Genomic DNA, 17071 nt, shown 5'->3' with positions numbered 1-17071 from the left:
CCAGAACTGCATCCCATCCCTATTTATGGGCCAAGTCTTGCAAGCTGTAAGATACAGGTGTAGCGTTATTTTTCAGGCCTGTTTCTCTTGAAACCAGCCTGGATGCATGTGTGAGGGGATGGGATGGCAGGCAGGACTACAGGACGGGGGCCTTTGGCCTCAGCACCATCTGGCTGTTCAAGTAATAGCTGGGGCTCACTCGCATGCTGGGGAGCTGGGAAGGCTCAGGTCATCAGGTTAGAGGGCTGATACTGCTTCTCTCCCACGTGTTTCTTCCTTAAGCTCTCCCATTTCTCATTTACACCTGTTGATTTGTTTGTAGGATGGAGATTTGTTGGTTCTCCATTCATGCACGCGCGCTCACAACCATCAGCCACTTCACTGGGAAGAGAAATGCCATCATTAAAAATCTTATCCAGCCCAAAGCGTGACAACGTTTGTCTTCTAAAAAACCCCTACATTATTATTTGTTTCAAAAGGAAAGTGGAAGAGGGGGATTGCCGGTGGTTCCCTGGCTTTGCCATCAAGCAGTTGCAGCTTTTATCATGTTGGGTTTTTTTTTTCCTTCCAATTCCTCTCGTTCACACAGCGTAACACACGCATGCACACGCGCACAGACACACACGAGGCCACTCCACAGCAGCACGAGCTACAGCTCCCTGCCAGCAAGAAGCCAGCCAGGCATCTGTTACTGCACCACCACGCACTCTGCCTCAGACTGAACGGACATCTCCAACACGTAGGATGACAGGCTGACAAAAAGCTCTATCACTCTATGACTCTGGCCATAAGGGGTATTTAATAGCACTTGGTTTCAGATAACACTTAACGGTTACAATTGTTGACATTTGGCACTGTCTACATTACAACAGCATTGGGGACTCGGTCACAAGGTTAAAAGTCAGCGTCCCTGTAACCGTGTAAAACCAGGGGCAGTCCAGCTCCCCTACGCCATGCAGCCGTGGTGTCATGAAGCGTACCGCTGCGCTGCCCAGTGCAACCCAGTGCAGTGAGTCTGGAGACACGGCTTGGCTGCTGGGAGCAGCAGAGTTGCTCCTCTGCTCCCACAGCATAAATCGGCTTTCCCAGAGCCCTGCCGCTCCCAGCAGACGAGCCAGCTCACCTCTCACTGAACCGTGCCCGCACACCGTGGACAAAACCCTCCGTGGCCTTGTAGCTGTACTCGGGCCCTTACGGACAGAATTATGTTTTCTGGGGTACAGAAGATGCATCATCAAGTGAAATACTAACCCCCTCATGATCACACTAACTCATTAGATTTACTTTTAATATAATCACAGTATTAAATGTTAAAAAAAAAAACCAAAAAACCAAAACCAACAAACCAACCCATACTTGTTGATATCAATACATTATTAAATTAAGCAACCGCTCATACATCATCAGCTGATGATGTCCCTACTGTGAAATTGCAGGGTTAAAAAAAATAAAAAAGAAAAGCATCATTAGACTGAGTTATGCTCCCTGCTATATAGGTTTTGATACCGATCATACCTGAGAGCACAGTTTTAAAAGGGCCTTGGCAGCTGTCAGCAAGTGAGTCTGCTCGGTCACAGAGACGGGTGCCAGAAAGACTCTGGTTCACCCAGGATTTTGTTCACTTGCTTACCACCAAAACAACAACAAAAAAACCCCACCTGCGAATTTAAAGAAACTTTTAAATTTAGTGTTTTTAATCCCACACAATTTTCTGTAAGCCTTCTAAAATCTACAGGCATAATTTTAAAAAATAAAAATATCCCCAAACTGAACAGTGTGGATTTTAACTCAAATTTAAACTAGTTACCGCATCCTTAACGTTACGGAGCAACCAGAGGTGCAGATGTCCTGGTTTCTCTCCTGAACAACTGTCTCATACCACAGATAGATAGAAAAGGTGATGGAACCATGCCATCTTAAATTTCAAATTTTGATCTCCAGAGTTTCCTACAGTCATAGACAGGTTACTTGCAGTAACATAACACATTTTCAGACAGCCAGACACATTTATCTCTTTTTTTGTAAGCCCGCAAACAAGTTTCAACTTTAGCAAAAACAAGTTTGCCATTTATCTTTCAATAAAGGATTTCAGATAGTGCAACATGGTCGACTACACAAACGGGCACCTACAGTTTGCCAAAACCCTTTGTGCCCTTTATTTGCTTGTCTACATCTAACACAGGCCCAAGAGGGTTCCCCCTTACATGACTTTTTTTTTTCTCCTGCTTGTTTTTTTTTCTCCTCTGATAAAAAACGGGAATGTCAAGCCTCATTTTTGTTTTACCCAAGAACTTCTATCTGACTGAGACATGTATTGGGTGCTCTCAGACCTCACAGAATTGAATACAGTTGACTCCTTTGTAACAAACTTTTCACGAAGTATTAACTGTAATTTTTTTTGTTGTGTATAAAAACCACTTCTATTCTTGATCAGGATTTGCTTCCTTTGTAGCTGGCTTCCTGGGAAGCTTCTATCCTCAAATAGAGCATCAACAGCAATGCATTCAGACTCAAATTTATGAAATAAAAAGCAAACAGGACAAAAAAAAAAAAAAAAGATACAGAACCAACCTTTCAGTCTCTCATACAGCACAAAGAAGGACCCCCCCCTTCCCCCTCCCACCTTGCAGGACACATCTAAAGAGACGGAGGAGGTGCAGGAGGCTGGGGTCTGAGAAACTGAAACGGGTTGGGACCATCACCTTCCAGCTCTTGACAGCACAGGGAACCAGCCCTTCCTGGGCCATAAAAACTAGGATACCGCACAAGTTTAGAAATCCATCAGTGAACAAGGCTTTACTGACAACTTTTCATACAGTTAAAAAATAAAAATACAGAACAACAGCGGACAGTGTCACATATTAAAAACGAATAAAATGGGCTCTATTTAAATGGTATTAAAATTAATTAGAAACTAAAAATCTTACCACTTTGGTCGAGGTGTTTTGAGCCTCCACCAAAATGATCGGCCTTAAAAACAACTGGGGTGTGTGACACACAAAGAAAACATGGAATCTGAAAAGACAGTGTGGGCTAGGCAGTGTCTTTGACTATAACTATCACCATATGTTCTTCTTCTAACTTTCCCAATGTCCTTAGTGCTGACTGGAGGTACTGCTGAGAGAATTCACAGGGAGGGAACGCGTAAAGCATGCCTGTGCTGTCTCTGCCCTTCGCCCCTCCCACGGGCAGGCTGATAACCCCAGCAGCCTGCTTCTGTTTCAAGTAGGAGACCAGATTCCTGAGAAGCCGTCGCTGCAAGCCAGGCTCTACAACAGGGAAGGTCCCCTCGGCCCCTGCTGGGGTGGACTGGGTCGCCAGGAGCACAGCGTAGCCGTTGGGGCTGCCTTGTTTGATACGGCGAGTTACTTCATCCAGCTTGGGCTGGTCGAGCCGAAGTCTCTGAGCAATTTTGAGCTGCGTTAACTTCCCGCCGGATGAATGGTCTTTAAGGAGTCCGTTGATGACACCGAGGTCTCCCTCCAGGATGTGCATAGAGGTGGGGAAGCAGCTGTTTTTTAGCACAAGAAGCCCATTCCAAGCAAGCTGCAGCGTCTGAGCGTATTCTGATAAATTCTTTAGCTTTTTGGTCTCAGATTTTGGCTCCTCGTGAGTTTTTGATTCCGATTCACCAGTTCGATGATTGCGTTCGCTGTCCCTTTTTTTAGGCTGGGGAGCATCGGATGCCTCACGATGGGGCTTCTCCTCAGTCGCATGACGATTGTTCTGAAGGGAGTTACTCTGCTCTTTCTCGGCTCCGGATTCTGTAGTGTGATTCTCCTTGCGAGCCCTGTCTGGGCTGCGGTCTAAAGCTGGCCCACTGGCCTTTGTCCTGCTTCTGTCCTCGTAAGGCGAGTGAGTAGTCCTCCCGCGGTCACTGGAAAGACTCCGGCGTTTCCGCCTCTCTTCCCACAGTTTGGGCACGCTGCGATCGCTGTCGCTGGCCCAGCGCTCTCCGCTCCGGCTACGCACCGATCGGCTGTAGCTTTCCAAGTTGTTTCTGCGTTCGGCGTTTTTGGCAGGGCTGGCCCAGTCTGCCTCTGCAAAGCTCCTGTCTCTGTCTGAGTACAGGAGATGTGGAGGAGTCCTATCTCGCACCCTCAAGTCTTGCTCTAGGCTTCTGTGTCTGCTGTACCCGTCAGCTAGCAGTTCATAGTGCACGGGGAGCGGTGCAGGCTGGTACTGCTGCGGGTATCTCGTCTCTTCTGCTTTGGCAAAATCCACTCGGAGTCTCCTCTCCGGTCCGCCCAAAGGGAAGCCCCTCATCTGGGCGCAGGCAGCCTGGGCAGCATCCAAGCTTTCGTACTGGATATAAGCGAAGCTGTCTCCCTTCACGTAGTCAATAGTCCTGATGCTGCCAAAGCGGTCGAACTCCCTCGCCAGGGCAGCTAAGGAAGTACTTGGACCAAGACCACCCACCCACAGCCTGGTAGTAGGGTTGGCTTTCCCGTAGCCAATTTTGATAGGGTTCCTGCCGACAACGCGGCCCGACATGGCGACCTTGGCTCGATGCGCCATGTCCAAGTTTTGGAACTTGAGGAAAGCGTAAGCCCCGCCTTGGCCTCGGGCAGGGCGCTTGATCACCACTTCTTCGATGATGCCGTACTTCTCAAAGGCCCGTCTCAGCTCCACCTCCGAGACATTGTGGTCCAGGTTGCCGATGAAGAGGTTGCGGGTGGCTCTCTGATCGTCCTCCGGCATCAGGTCTTCCTCAGCCACGATGGGGTAACTGTAAGGGCGGCCGCGCTCGTCGTACAGCCCGTAGTAATCCAGGGCCCTCTCCCGCTCCCGGGAGAGCCCGATGGCGGCCGCTTCCAAAGCGAAGGCGGCGGCGGCGGCGTGAGCGTGCCTGGGCCGCGGCTCCCGCAGCAGGGGGCTGGTGACGGGAGAGAGCGATCTCTGCTTGTACTGGTAGGTGCTGTGGATGGGCGGCAGGTACCCCAGGGGCTCCGGAGAGGGCGCGGGGGGCGGCGTGCGGCTCCTCCGGCCCCCGCGCAGATACACCGGCTCCACCTTCAGGGGCCGGTCGTAGAGGAGCAGCTGCCGAGCCCGGGCGTGCCGGCGGGCGTCGCGGGCGTCCCCGGGGTGTCGGAAGTTGACGTAGGCGACGCGGCCGAGCTCGGGCGTGTGGGAGAGTTTGACACTGATGTCCCCGGCGCCCCCCCCCGCGAAGCGCTGGAAGAGGCGGAACAGGCCGTCCTCCAGCAGCTGGTCGGGCAGGGCCGCGCTCAGCCCGCTCACCAGCAGCGTCTTGTACTCACAGGAGCCGGGCGGCTCCCCGGCCAGGCCCGCCGACCCCCCCAGCGGCGCCAGCAGCAGCGAGGGCGCGGCGCCCGGCGGCGGCCCGGCCAGCAGCAGCGAGGGGGCCACCACGGCGCCCGGCAGGGCCTTGGCCTTGGGCACGCCGAGCGCCCGGGACGAGGACGAGGAGGACGAGGAGGACGAGGGGGCGGCCTGGCTGCCGCCGCCGCCGCCGCGGGCGCCCGAGGCCGAGCCGCTCCCCGCCGGGCGGTGGTTCGAGTCGCCGCCGCCGCCGCCGCCTCCGCCGCCGCCTCCGGCGCGCTCATCGCCGCGGTGGCTGCGGGAGCTGGAGCCGCCTCCGCCGCCGCTGCTGCCGCCGCCGCCGCCGCCGGTGGTGGTGCCGCCGCCGCCGCTGCCGCCGCCGCCGCCGGGCGTGGACTTGTCCCGGCTGCTGCGGGAGGCGCCCGAGCTCCGGTGCGGGCCGCGCCGGCTGCTGCTCTCGCGTTCGCGCTCGCGGGGCCGCTTGGCGGCGGCGGCGCGGCCTCCCCCAGCCCCCGGCGGGCTGGAGTCCCGTTCGCTGCCCCGCTTCATGGCGCCGGGGCCCGCCGCTCAGGAGACGCCTCCGGCGGCCGCCGCCATCTTGGACAAAAGGGAACGAAGGCGGCTCCGGCCGCCGCGCCGCGCGGGCCCTACGTCATCGCCCCGCGTCCCGCCGCATGGCGGCGTCAGGGGGCGCGATGGCGCCGCACAGCGACGTGACGCAAGAGCGCCTCCCGCCTTCGGCCCGGCCCGGCCGCACGTGACGGCGGGCGGCCAATCGCGAAGCGGTGCCGGCGCGCGCCCGGCAAAAACCCCGCCCCCCGCCGAGCGGAGCGTGTGTGGGAAGGGGGGGGGGGTGTGTGTGTGTTCGCGCGAGCGAGCGAGGCCGCTCCCACTCGAGAGGCGCGGGGGGGGGGGGGGTATGGGGTGGGGTGGGGTGAGGTGCGTGCGTGTGTGCCCCGCAATCACGTCACACGGCACACGCGTCCGCCCGGTAGAGACCGTTGTACTTTAATGAACGTCCCGTACAGCGCGCGCCGCCTCAGCTACCGCCGCCGGGGGCGCGCGCCTCGGCCGCCTCCCCGCCGGGCCGGATCGGACCGGACCGGATCGGACCGGATCCCCTCAGAGGTCCGCGCGGGCACCGGCGGCCCGCGGCGCGTACTTGGGCATCAGTTCGTGGATCCTGCGGATGAAGTCGGACTTCTCGGCGCAGCCCTTGCACGCCTCGCCCCAGTCGTCGAGGATCCGCCGCAGCTCCTTCACCCGCAGCTTGCGCAGGTCGGCGGTGCTCAGGTCGATCTGCTTGTCTGCGGGGAGAGCAGAGCCCAGCTCAGCGGAGGGGTGTGGGGGGGGACCGGCCGCCGTCCCCCCCCCACCTCCGCCCCGGGGTGATGGGGGGCCCGCCGCGGCCGGCACCGCGGAGGAGGAGGAGGCCGGTGCCGTTTGTGTGCGGAGACGGTGAGGAGCAGGAGGCCGGCGGTACGGGAGGCGAGGAAGCCAAAATGCAAGAGGGAGAGAGGTGCCGGGCTCCCGGGGGGGCGGAAGGCACATCGAAGTTAGGCTTCTGACAGGAGAGAAGTTTTTTTAACACTAAAAGGCACTGTTACAAGCCAGAAAGTTGGGTTGCAGCTTAGATGCAGGAGTCCCAGGATAGCCCTGAAAGCCCCTTGATGGTAGGAGCAGCAATACTTTGTTTCTTTCTTCCACTGGATAAATAAAAGGTAGCAGAGTGATTTCAGAGGAAAGATAAGCAAGTGACCACAACAGAAAGCTTTTTAGGAAGCAAGAGGACATTGGTATGAGAAATGAGAAGTATAAAGACCCGCAATCCAAGGGGTGTCTCTGGGGAGTGTAAGGGCAGAGATAAGGAAAGCAGTCGGAAGGAGGTATTCCCAAGACTGTTCTTCATATTAGTCTTTTCAGGAAGAGTATGTTATCTAGTAACGCAAGAGTTTGAGCAAGGTGGTAAGAAAGAGAGTGCTGAACTCTCCGAGCAGACACCAGAGGAGGGGAGAAAGAAGTGTTTATCAACCCGCTACTGGCAAACATGAGAGCAGCTGGGACTACAGAGCTCAGCTAAGGGCTCGAACCCAGGCCGTAGGACACACCCGGCTGTTCCCCAGGACAAGCCTTACTGCACACCCTCCTAAACACAATATCCCAAATAGTGATTTGAGCACAGTAGTGCTGATACACCTGGGAGCAACCTCTTTCAAGGCAGATCAGTGGCTCTGCAGAAGCTAAAAAGGGCTAGTAGCCAACAATCTTACCCGAGCATCTCTGTAAAACCATCTAGGGTGTTCATGGAGAGCAACCCAGGTTGTGCAACCTAATTAGGCTAGTGATCCTGCTACAGAACTTAGGACTGAGTAGTTTTAGCATGCTGGTTTACCCCAAATGATCCATACCCCAGAAAAGCACGGGCATTTCCCCTTATGCTGGCAACTCACCGTATTTTAGTTCACAGATCTGACTGTCTTTCTTCTTTAGTTTCTCACAGATCTTTTCCACAGGGATGTGATGACTCATGGGCTTTGATACCTCGTTAATGATTTTGGTGGCTGCATCACTTGTGGCCCCAACATAATAGCACTAGAGGGAAGAAAAGAACCAGGTGGGGATGCATGGAAAAATGCTTCTAAAAAGGAGAGTTTTCTATCCATCTTCTCTCCTCACTTGGTTTTGCAGCTAGATGTTTACTGTTGCAGAACCTTTCCAAGTGACCGCTACAGACAGGCAAAAGGAAGCCTAACTCTGAACCCGAGGCTACTGAGCAGGTGTTTCCCATCACACTACTTTTAAAGCTGTTGAGGCTGGTTGTCTTGTTTCTCAACTTTTATAAAAATTGAATTGCATTAAGAATAAAGTCGTCTTCATTCAAAGAGAAAGACTTTCTGAAGCGTTTCCCCTCTGTATTTCTGATGGTGTCTCTCTGTAGTTCTCTTCTGAAGAGAGTGCAGGGCCTTTTCCTTGGGGCTCTTCATTTGCAGATTGCCTTCTGGTTTTAGTTAGGGCAATTTGGTTTTCCTTTATTTAGTTTTCAGCTAAACAGCCAAAGAGCATAAATATTTCAGCAACTTACATAGCACCCCAAATACAGTTTAAGGGACAAGGAAGTCCTACAGCAAATAAAAGCTTTGTAATCACCAGCGCTTCAGTAACGGGGAGAAACAAGGTCAGCCAGTAAGATGTCTGTTGACAGACTTGGTTTTTTTAAGGTGAAGAGGTCAAACTCCTCAAGTCCTCTTTTATAAAAAATACAGGACCAATTGTGGCCACAGAGCTAGGAAGAACAGCCCCTGGGAAGCCATATCATACAAACTCAGAAGCGCTAGTTTCCCCTCATTTGCCAAGTATTCTACAACTTACTCCCTCAAGAGGCAAGTATCATTGACTACTACTACTTACCAGGCGGTTCTCCTTGCCTTTTGCTTCTTTGCAGGATTTCAAGAGCTCCTTTTCAATACTGGCAGGTGTGAAGTCAACATCGTTGTCCTTTAGACTCTGGTAGAACCTTCCCAGGAACGTGACACACACTGGAAGGGAAGATGGATGGAGTTATCTGCCACTGCAGTAATCTTGTGGCAGCACTTAGAGGGCACTTGTAGGGAAACAGAATAAGGGATGTGGAGAACAGAACTTCTAGCAGCTGCATTAGCAGTCAGTGACTTCACACATATTTCAGTAAGTCTGTCAGAGCACATGTGAATCAACAATATGCCCTGGTATTTTTGGTGGGTTTTTGACAATCTGAGAAACCAGATCCATGGAAGTCTCCAGTGGCTTCTGTACACTGTTGTGAGTGAGCAGCAGGATTCAGCTGAGGGATACAACACAAAGCAGTGCCCGTGCAAAAATATAAACTTAATTTGCTGCCTTATTCTTCCTGCTTTGGGAAGCAACTTGCCAGACCACAGGCTTCAAAACCAGTTCTGATTGAAAAACAATTCTCTCTACATAATCCCGTTACAGACTCCATGTGTGCTGTTTTTAGCAATACAGTATCACCACTTATCAAGTTGGTTCAGTTCATGGGTAAGTTATTTCCAAGAGAAAAAGAAATTATGTGAGCGCACACGCTGTCCACTTGGCGTGTTTCTCCTCTCTTCATTCCCACAAGCTTCTGAATCGGTTTCAGATTGAAAGAGGGAAGAGTCTTAAAGATAATGAAACTCCCACAAGTGCACCAGCAGTTGAGAGGACAGATCCAAGCTCCTGCCTGTGGGAAGGGCACGTACAACTTAGTCATTACACTTTCCCTTTGGCAGCAGTCACTCCACATACGCTCCAGACGAAGCACAGCACACCCGCCTGTGTCGCTGGGGAGGAGGGCAGACAGCTACGGTTACTGCAGCACGCAGGGTCTGTGTGACAGGGCAACTGAGGGAGACACTGAGAGAGACACTGCGAGTTTGCTGAGTGTCAGATTTCGCTCATTCTGCTGCTCACACAACCCACCCGTGAACATCGGCATCGCCTGGACCAAGAGCTCTGCGGCCCCACCAATTCCTGCGGCAGGACCTGTGGATTCTCACGACTTCCAGGTGTGAGACAAGTGCCAGGCCCTGGCCTGCTTCTAGAGGAAAGGTGCAAGTTACATCTTTTATGCGATTTGTTTACCCCAACAGGAAGGGATGGGCAAATATTATCGTCATTAGCAACTTGTATTCAACTCTGCACACAAGCCATGGCACAGGATAATGGGCAAATACAGGAGACAGAGTATGACCATCGTGAAAACGAGTAGAAACTTACTCTCATATATTAGAGCTAGAAGTAATTATAAGCTGGGCTATTTAGGAAAACATTTTTTTGTATGTATACCACAACATCATTTACCTCACATCAGTTTGTACCCAGTCATAATCACACACTGATGTCCATTGTGCGCTGTTTGGAAGTGAAAACCTTTGGAAAGAATCAAGAAGCTGCAGGCAGTGGTACCGATGACTACAGTACAGTAGAAACAAGTTTCCAACCTAGTGCTGGGACAGCAGCCGAAAGTTTTGATTTACTATGTTCCCTCCCCCTCCTTCTGTCTTACTGTTTCTCTCCCTACAAAAAGGAGGAAGGGGTGAGCATTAGTACCACAAACTCCCAACCAGTTACGACAGCCCCACCTCAAGTTTTTCTTGCTTCACCTGGGGAATCTGTTCTGTTCCACCACGCAAGAGCAGTTTAATTTGCCGTGCAGCTCAACAGCTTCCACCCCAGAGGCTTTCGTATTTAGGTGGTACGTAACGCGCCCAGACTCAAAGATCAGCTGCGCATCGCTTCTGGCTTCACGCATTAAAGAGAGGACACCCGATCCTCCAGCAGTCGGCGGACAAAGCCGAGGTAACCGTACTACTGCGATGAGCGAGGGGGGAGAGTCCAGGTGAGTAACCGCACTCGCTTCCTCCCGCTTGCTGCCTCCCGGCAGCTCCCTGCTCCGATGCTCCAGTCACCGTCACCCGGGAAGGAGGCGGGGGAGAGGGCTTCCCCGCGCCCCGGCTGTGGAAGACGAGCCCCTCCTCTCCCCAGCCCGAGGAGGGGACGATCCCGTCCCCCCGGGCTCGGCGCTACCGCTAACCCGCTCGAGGAGGGACCGGACGCCTCTCGAGCCGGCTGCGTTCCCTCCGGAACGCCGGTCCCGGCCCCCGTCCCGCGGGACGGACGGGCCCGGGCCCGGGGGAGAGGAGGGGGGCACCGCCGCCAACCCCGCCCCGCCGCCTCCCGGGCGCGGCGCCGCTCCCCCGCGGGACCCGGCCACCCCCCGAGCAGCGCGCCCGGCCCGGCGGCACTTGGGGCGGACTTCGGAGACTTTTCCTGCCGCGGGAGGAACCGCTCCCGCCGGCCCCGGCCCCGGAGGGCTGTCACTGCCCGCCGTCGACGGGGCGGTGGCGGGGGACGGGACAGGGACCGGGACCGGAGCCAAGCCCCGAGGCCCGCCGCGGGGCCGCTCCGCGTCCCGGCTCCCCGTCACACCGGCGGGCGGGCCGGGCTGCGGTAGAGCGGCGGCGAGGAGCGGCCTTACCTCGCCCGCCAGCCCAGCCGGGCCGGCCCCGCCCCCCCCCTCCGGCCGGCCCCACTCACCCTCGCACTCCCCGTCGCGCAGGGCCCGGCTGCCGGCCGGCAGCAGGAGCAGGGCCAGCGCCGCCCAGAGCCCGTGGGCCGCCCGCATCCCGCCTCGCTCGGCAGCCCGCGCGCACTGCGCCCGCCGCACCGGCACCGGCACCGCCGCCCCCGCGCCGGCTCCCCCCTCCCCCGCCGCCGCCACTACCGCCCCATTGGCCCGCTCCCCGCCCGGCTTCCACGCCGCCCCCTCCCATTGGCCGCTCTGCGGCCTCCACGGGAGAGTTGGCGGCCGCTGATTGGAGGAGGCGGCGGAACGCCGGCGCGCGGCGAGTTTCCCCGCCTCCCGCGGCCGCCATTTTTGTTGAGGGCAAGCCGCCCTCGTGCGCTTCCTAGGGCCCGCCTGCGGGCGCCATCTTCTAAAGGGGCAGATTCTCACACCTGCAGCTGGGCTGCCTTGCGGGGCGCGGTGGCGGCGGCTCGGCCTTTGCTCGCGGTCGAGACCTGCCTTGAGGCCGGGCTGAGCGGCACCCGCGGACTGCGGCTGCCGAGGGTGGGCGCTGGGAGCGGGCAGGTCAGCGTGGGGTGTGTCTTCGTCTGCTGGCTGTGGCAGGGTGGCTGCTTGGGGTGCGTGAGGCGAGGCTGAGGCGGCTGCCCGAGGCCCTCGAGCAGCGTGGGGTTTGGTGCCGATGGGAGCTTCAGGTTGGCGGGGTTCTGTTTTTCTGGGTTCCTGTGGGCTGGGGGTGCGTGGCGTGAGGCTGGGGGAGGGAGCTTGGCAGGGTGGGCGGCCATTGGGAGGGCCCTGCGGCAGGGACAGACCTCTCCTCAGCCTTAGTGCTGATAAAGCCCTTCACGGGTGGCTTTTGGTTATGCCTGTATGCCCTGTGAGTTATAAGGCCTGAATTCTTTGAGGTGGGACAGCTGAAAGCTGAGTGGTTAAAATAACAACCTGCGTGCAGCTTGTTTCTGGCTTCTTGGGTGGTTTTTGCTGAGTCAAGGAAACAAATAAAGATTTTTTAAATTTTATTTTATTTTTTTCTCATTCCTATGTACTGTCCCAGTCAGTGGGCCCTTTCACCTTTTGTTCCCAAAGCCCTCACAGGATGTGCTGGAAAGTGCCTTGAATAATCCCCAACCCTGTGAGCTTATCACATAAATCCCATTGAAGTTGTAGGCCAACTGGGGGAAGAGTGCACACACCTGTTAATAGTTTCTTGTCTTGTGGGGCTATATGTTTAACTGTGTATGTCCTAGGATATTATTCTAGTAAAAGAAGGTAGGGGCAAAGTCACATGTGCAAGGGAGCACATATCTTAGCTTGGTGGGTTCTCTTGGTAGGGGAAGACCAGCGAAGCAGCCTAGTTGTACCTGCCTCAGGCAAAGCCGTGGTAGGAGCTGTGCAGAATTTTTCAGTGTCTAAGCCTGAATTTTCTTGCAGGTCATCAGCTGCAAATTATAAGCCTGACGAGGGAGACAGGCAGGATGGGGAGGAGGAGGGACCTGCTTCAGTAGAGGTCACGTAGCAGGTGAGTAGTAATTAGGACACTGCATCTTGCCAGTGTGAATATATCACATGTGTTTATCAGATAGAAGAGGTCGTTTTTCACCTTTCTAGATCTTGTTGTCTCTCAAAATGTGTTTGTCAAGATTGGTAATGATATTGCTGTCTCTTATAAATCAGTCCATAATGATTCCCAGAATTACTCAGCATCCGTGTACTTTGGGAAGAATATTGGCCCTTGTTTTTTATCAGGATAGTGGCCGAAAGAGTTGCAAGATGAAATGGCTTATTAATTAATTGGAAGTAGGGCTTAAATTCAGAATTAGGAGAATTTAGGAGCTTCACAATAAGGAGGAAGCTTAACTATCAAAAGAGTGCAGTTACGAAACAGATCTTCAAACAAAGTAGGATTTTTATACATTTTTATAGAACAGACTGTGTGACAGCATACGAGTGATTTTATTTGGTTTTGGATTGGGAAATGAGCCTTTCTGTATGTTTCAATATGGGATCCTCAAATGGCTCTGAGGAGGAGCAAGGAGTCCTTCTGAGTTGGGAAGATAACAAAAAGAGAGTGAAATACAACACAAGAAGGACAAGTGATGCACAATGCAATTGCTCACCACTCGCTGACCGATGCTCAGCTAGTCCCTGATCAGCGATCTGCCCCTCCTGGCCAACTCCCCCCAGTTTATATACTGGACATGGTGTCATATGGTATGGAATACCCCTTCGGCCAGTTCGGGTCAGCTGTCCTGGCTGTGTCCCCTCCGATCTTCTTGTGCCCCCCCCAGCCTTCTTGCTGGCTGGGCATGAGAAGCTGTAAAATCCTTGATTTAGTATAAACACTACTGAGCAACAACTGAAAACATCAGTGTGTTATCAACATTCTTCTCATACTGAACCCAAAACACAGCACTATACCAGCTACTAGAAAGAAAATTAACTCTATCCCAGCCCAAACTGGGACACTTATTTATAGTTTATTTTCCAACATTCCAGCAGCTAGGAAGGATTGCTTTTATTTTACCTTCTGCTGCTTTTTTGATCCATGGTGAGGTTTCTAGAGTTCTGTTCATTACACTACCCTCCAGCCACTGTCTCTCTGGAGCATTGGGGATTTGTCATGTCTGAAACCTGGGTGATGGACACCTTGTGTTGGTCCTCAGTAGTGTTGGGACGTTCTGTTACCAGCCTAAGTTGGATAGGTGTTGAAAAAGCAAAAAAAAAACTTTTTTTTTTTTTTTCCTTAAATGTAGTCCTTAATTTCCACATGTCTAAGCAGTAAGCGGTAATATTCAGAAGACTGGCTGAGCCTCAGAGATCTTCTTGCAGTGGCATGTGCTTAGGATCCTTTGAGTTGCATCAAGATTCATGGTTCCTAGTGTCTATCTTCTGACAGTGATTGGGCTGAGGATTTAGTTACAGATGCAAGAGTTGGTTGTTTTTATTGTTTAAAAGCCCCTCAGTTGTTAGGGAGGCTTTAGCTCCTGTTTTACTGTCACATTTTAATGTTTCAGTTAAAACTGTAGCTGCAGGAGGATATTCATCAACTAATTCCCTCTTTGGAATAGAGAGGAATCTGATGAGAACAAGGAGGGATATGAGATCTTGTACGTGAGAATTTGAGATAGACAAAATGTGGGTGGAGTTTTACATTGTTGTTCGGAAGATGTAAAAGGTGTAGGAGCTAGCGTTGAGGGTTTCTAGTCCTGTCCTAAATTGTGCAGTTAGACTGATTAAACAGAAAGTATTAGCTCTCTTCTGGGGAGGTTGCTAGTGCTGTGTCCATTACAGTTGCTGTACCTTACAGGATGCTGTGCGGGACAGAGGTGGTTGTGTTTGTTCCCCATGCTCATGGAAATGTTTGGCTGTGGGTTTGGTCGTGATGTTAGCTAGGCCAAATAGTACTGCAGAAGTGAGGTGCTGGGAAATAGAGTTATAGTGCCAGTGAACAGTCACAGATTTAGAGCTGGAGCGTGCGGCTGAGTGAGGAGTAAACCTCTAGTGACTTCTGGTCATTTTTTTGCAAGCTTTTGGAACTAGTTATGATGGTATGGCAGAGTGCCATGATTACGGATGGGTAGTTTGCTAGGAATTTAGTGGTCGTGGTTTAACTGTAGCCAGCAACTAAGCACCACGCAGCTGCTCTATCACTCCCCACCTCAGCTAGACAGGGGAGAGAAAATATAACAAAAGGCTTGTGGGTTGAGAGAAGGACAGGGAGAGATCACTCAACCAATTACTGTCCTGCGCAAAACAGACTCGACTTTGTGGAAAATTAATTTATTGCCAATCAAACCAGAGTAGGGTAATGACAAATAAAACCAAATCTTAAAACACCTTCCCCCCACCCTTCCCTTCTTCCTGGGCACAGCTTCACTCCCAGATTCTCTACCTCCCCCCCCAGCAGTGCAGGGGGATGGGGAATGGGGGTTATGGTCAGTTCATCACATGTTGTCTCTGCTGCTCCTTCCTCTTCAGGGGCAGGACTCCTCACACTTCCCCTGCTCCAGTGTGGGGTCCCTCCCACAGGATACAGTTCTCCATGAACTTCTCCAATGTGGGTCTTTTCCCATGGGCTGCAGTTCTTCACGAACTGCTCCAGAGTGGGTCCCTTCCACAGTGTGCAGTCCTTCAGGCACAGACTGTTCCAGCGTGGGTCCCTTGTGGGGTCACAGGTCCTGCCAGAAAACCTGCTCCAACGTGGGCTCCTCTCCCCATGGGTCTGCAGGTCCTGCCTGGAGCCTGCTCCAGCACGGGCTTCCCATGGGTCACAGCCTCCTTCGGGCACCCACCTGCTCTGGCCTGGGGTCTTCCACGGGCTGCAGGTGGAGATCTGCTCCAGTGTGGACCTCTGTGGGCTGCAGGGGGACAGCTTGCTGTCTCACCACATGCTGCAGGGACATCACCTCCTCCGGTACGCCTCCTCCTTCACTGACCTTGGGGGTCTGCAGAGTTGTTTCTCTTATATGTTCTCGCTTCTCTCTCTGGCTGCAGTTTCTGTGCCCCAGCAACTTTTTTCCACTTCTTAAATATGTTATTCCAGAGATGCTACCACTGTTGCTGATTGGCTTGGCCTTGGCCAGTGGCAGGTCTGTCTTGGAGCTGGCTGGCCTTGGCTCTGTCAGATATAGGGGAAGCTTCTAGCAGCTTCTCACAGAAGCCACCCCTGTAACCCCCCAGCTACCAAAACCTTGCCACACAAACCCAATACAGTTGTGTGTGACTGTATAGACTGTGACTCTATTCTTCAGGCCATGGGTGGTTTTACAGTGAAGGCTAGGCATTATTACATTGTATCTGGGCATGAATGAATGAGAGAAAGGTGGGTAATTTAAAGAATACCTAAATAGAACATCCCTTTTCAATTTTGCATGCAGAAAAAGGGTGATGGTTAGAGAGAGGGAGCTGTTGGAGAGAAGCAGAAATTGATTCCAGCATTTAAATGGTTTGCTTGTTTTCCCCATTGATAACCACCAAAGTTGGGATTGAGGTTGTTGCTAACCAGGCAATTTCTATAGCTGAAAAATGCTCTACTTGGGGAAAGGGGGGGGGGAAAGAGGAAAGGAACGAGGTAACTATAAATGTTTTGGGTTTGTGCTGGGAGCTCCCGTAGTTTGTGGTTTTGGTGGGCTAACAGTACGAAGGGACGATGTGAGCAAGGTAAGGCTCAGGGGGCTGTTGGAATATGATCAGCTCTTAAATAGTGGTCTCATAAGAAGAGATCATAGAATCATAGCATGGTTTGGGTTGGAAGGGACCTTAAAGATAATCTAGTTCAATCCCTGCCGCCGCCGCCCCCCCCCCGCCCCGCCCCAGCAGGGACACCTTCCACTAGACCAGGTTGCTCAAAGCCCCATCCAACCTGGCCTTGGAACACTTCCAGGGATGGGGCAGCCACAACTTCTCTGGGCAACCTGGTCCTGTATCTCACTATCCTCACAGGGAAGAACATCTTCCTAATATCTAATCTAAATCTACTCTCTTTCAGTTTAAAACCACTACCCCTCGTCCTATCACTACACTCCCTGATAAAGAGTCCCTCCCCATCTTTCCTGTAGGCCCCATTTAGGTACTGGAAGGCTGCTATAATATCTCCCTGGAGCCTTCTCTTCTCCAGGCTGAACAACCAATCACCACAAGCTAACAGGGCAAAGGTGGCATGTTAGGAGTGAGCAGGAGAGTTAATTGGGCTTGGTAGATCTGTGGGGGTTGGAGTTGGTGGTGTTG

At 53.2% G+C, this 17071-nt stretch overlaps 2 protein-coding genes across 2 annotated transcripts; both read right to left on the bottom strand.

The window, feature by feature from the left end:
- Positions 1-786: 786 nt before the first annotated feature.
- Positions 787-5904, bottom strand: RBM15B (RNA binding motif protein 15B). Its single transcript, XM_075052784.1, has one exon. It carries the CDS (start codon positions 5830-5832, stop codon positions 3034-3036), a length of 2799 nt encoding a protein of 932 aa, XP_074908885.1. The 5' UTR covers positions 5833-5904; the 3' UTR covers positions 787-3033.
- A 335-nt stretch (positions 5905-6239) lies between these two features.
- On the bottom strand, positions 6240-11518 carry MANF (mesencephalic astrocyte derived neurotrophic factor). Its single transcript, XM_075052947.1, has 4 exons — positions 11359-11518; positions 8692-8819; positions 7734-7875; positions 6240-6590 (listed from the first exon to the last, which is right to left on the bottom strand). Exons 1-4 carry the CDS (start codon positions 11444-11446, stop codon positions 6406-6408), a joined length of 543 nt encoding a protein of 180 aa, XP_074909048.1. The 5' UTR covers positions 11447-11518; the 3' UTR covers positions 6240-6405.
- Between the last annotated feature and the right edge of the window lie 5553 nt (positions 11519-17071).

Source organism: Buteo buteo, chromosome 21, assembly GCF_964188355.1.
Source record: "Buteo buteo chromosome 21, bButBut1.hap1.1, whole genome shotgun sequence".
NCBI classification, from domain to species: Eukaryota; Metazoa; Chordata; class Aves; order Accipitriformes; family Accipitridae; genus Buteo; species Buteo buteo.
This window is presented reverse-complemented; position numbering and strand designations above follow the sequence as displayed.

Excerpts from the sequence above, each read along its gene's own strand:
- RBM15B (XM_075052784.1), bottom strand. The coding sequence starts at position 5,832 with ATGAAGCGGGGCAGCGAACGGGACTCCAGCCCGCCGGGGGCTGGGGGA.
- MANF (XM_075052947.1), bottom strand. The coding sequence starts at position 11,446 with ATGCGGGCGGCCCACGGGCTCTGGGCGGCGCTGGCCCTGCTCCTGCTG. Across the intron at positions 8,820-11,358 it reads GCGCGACGGGGAGTGCGAGG|TGTGTGTCACGTTCCTGGGA; the intron begins GTGAGTGGGGCC and ends CTTCCCTTCCAG. Across the intron at positions 6,591-7,733 it reads GATCTGTGAACTAAAATACG|ACAAGCAGATCGACCTGAGC; the intron begins GTGAGTTGCCAG and ends CTCTCCCCGCAG.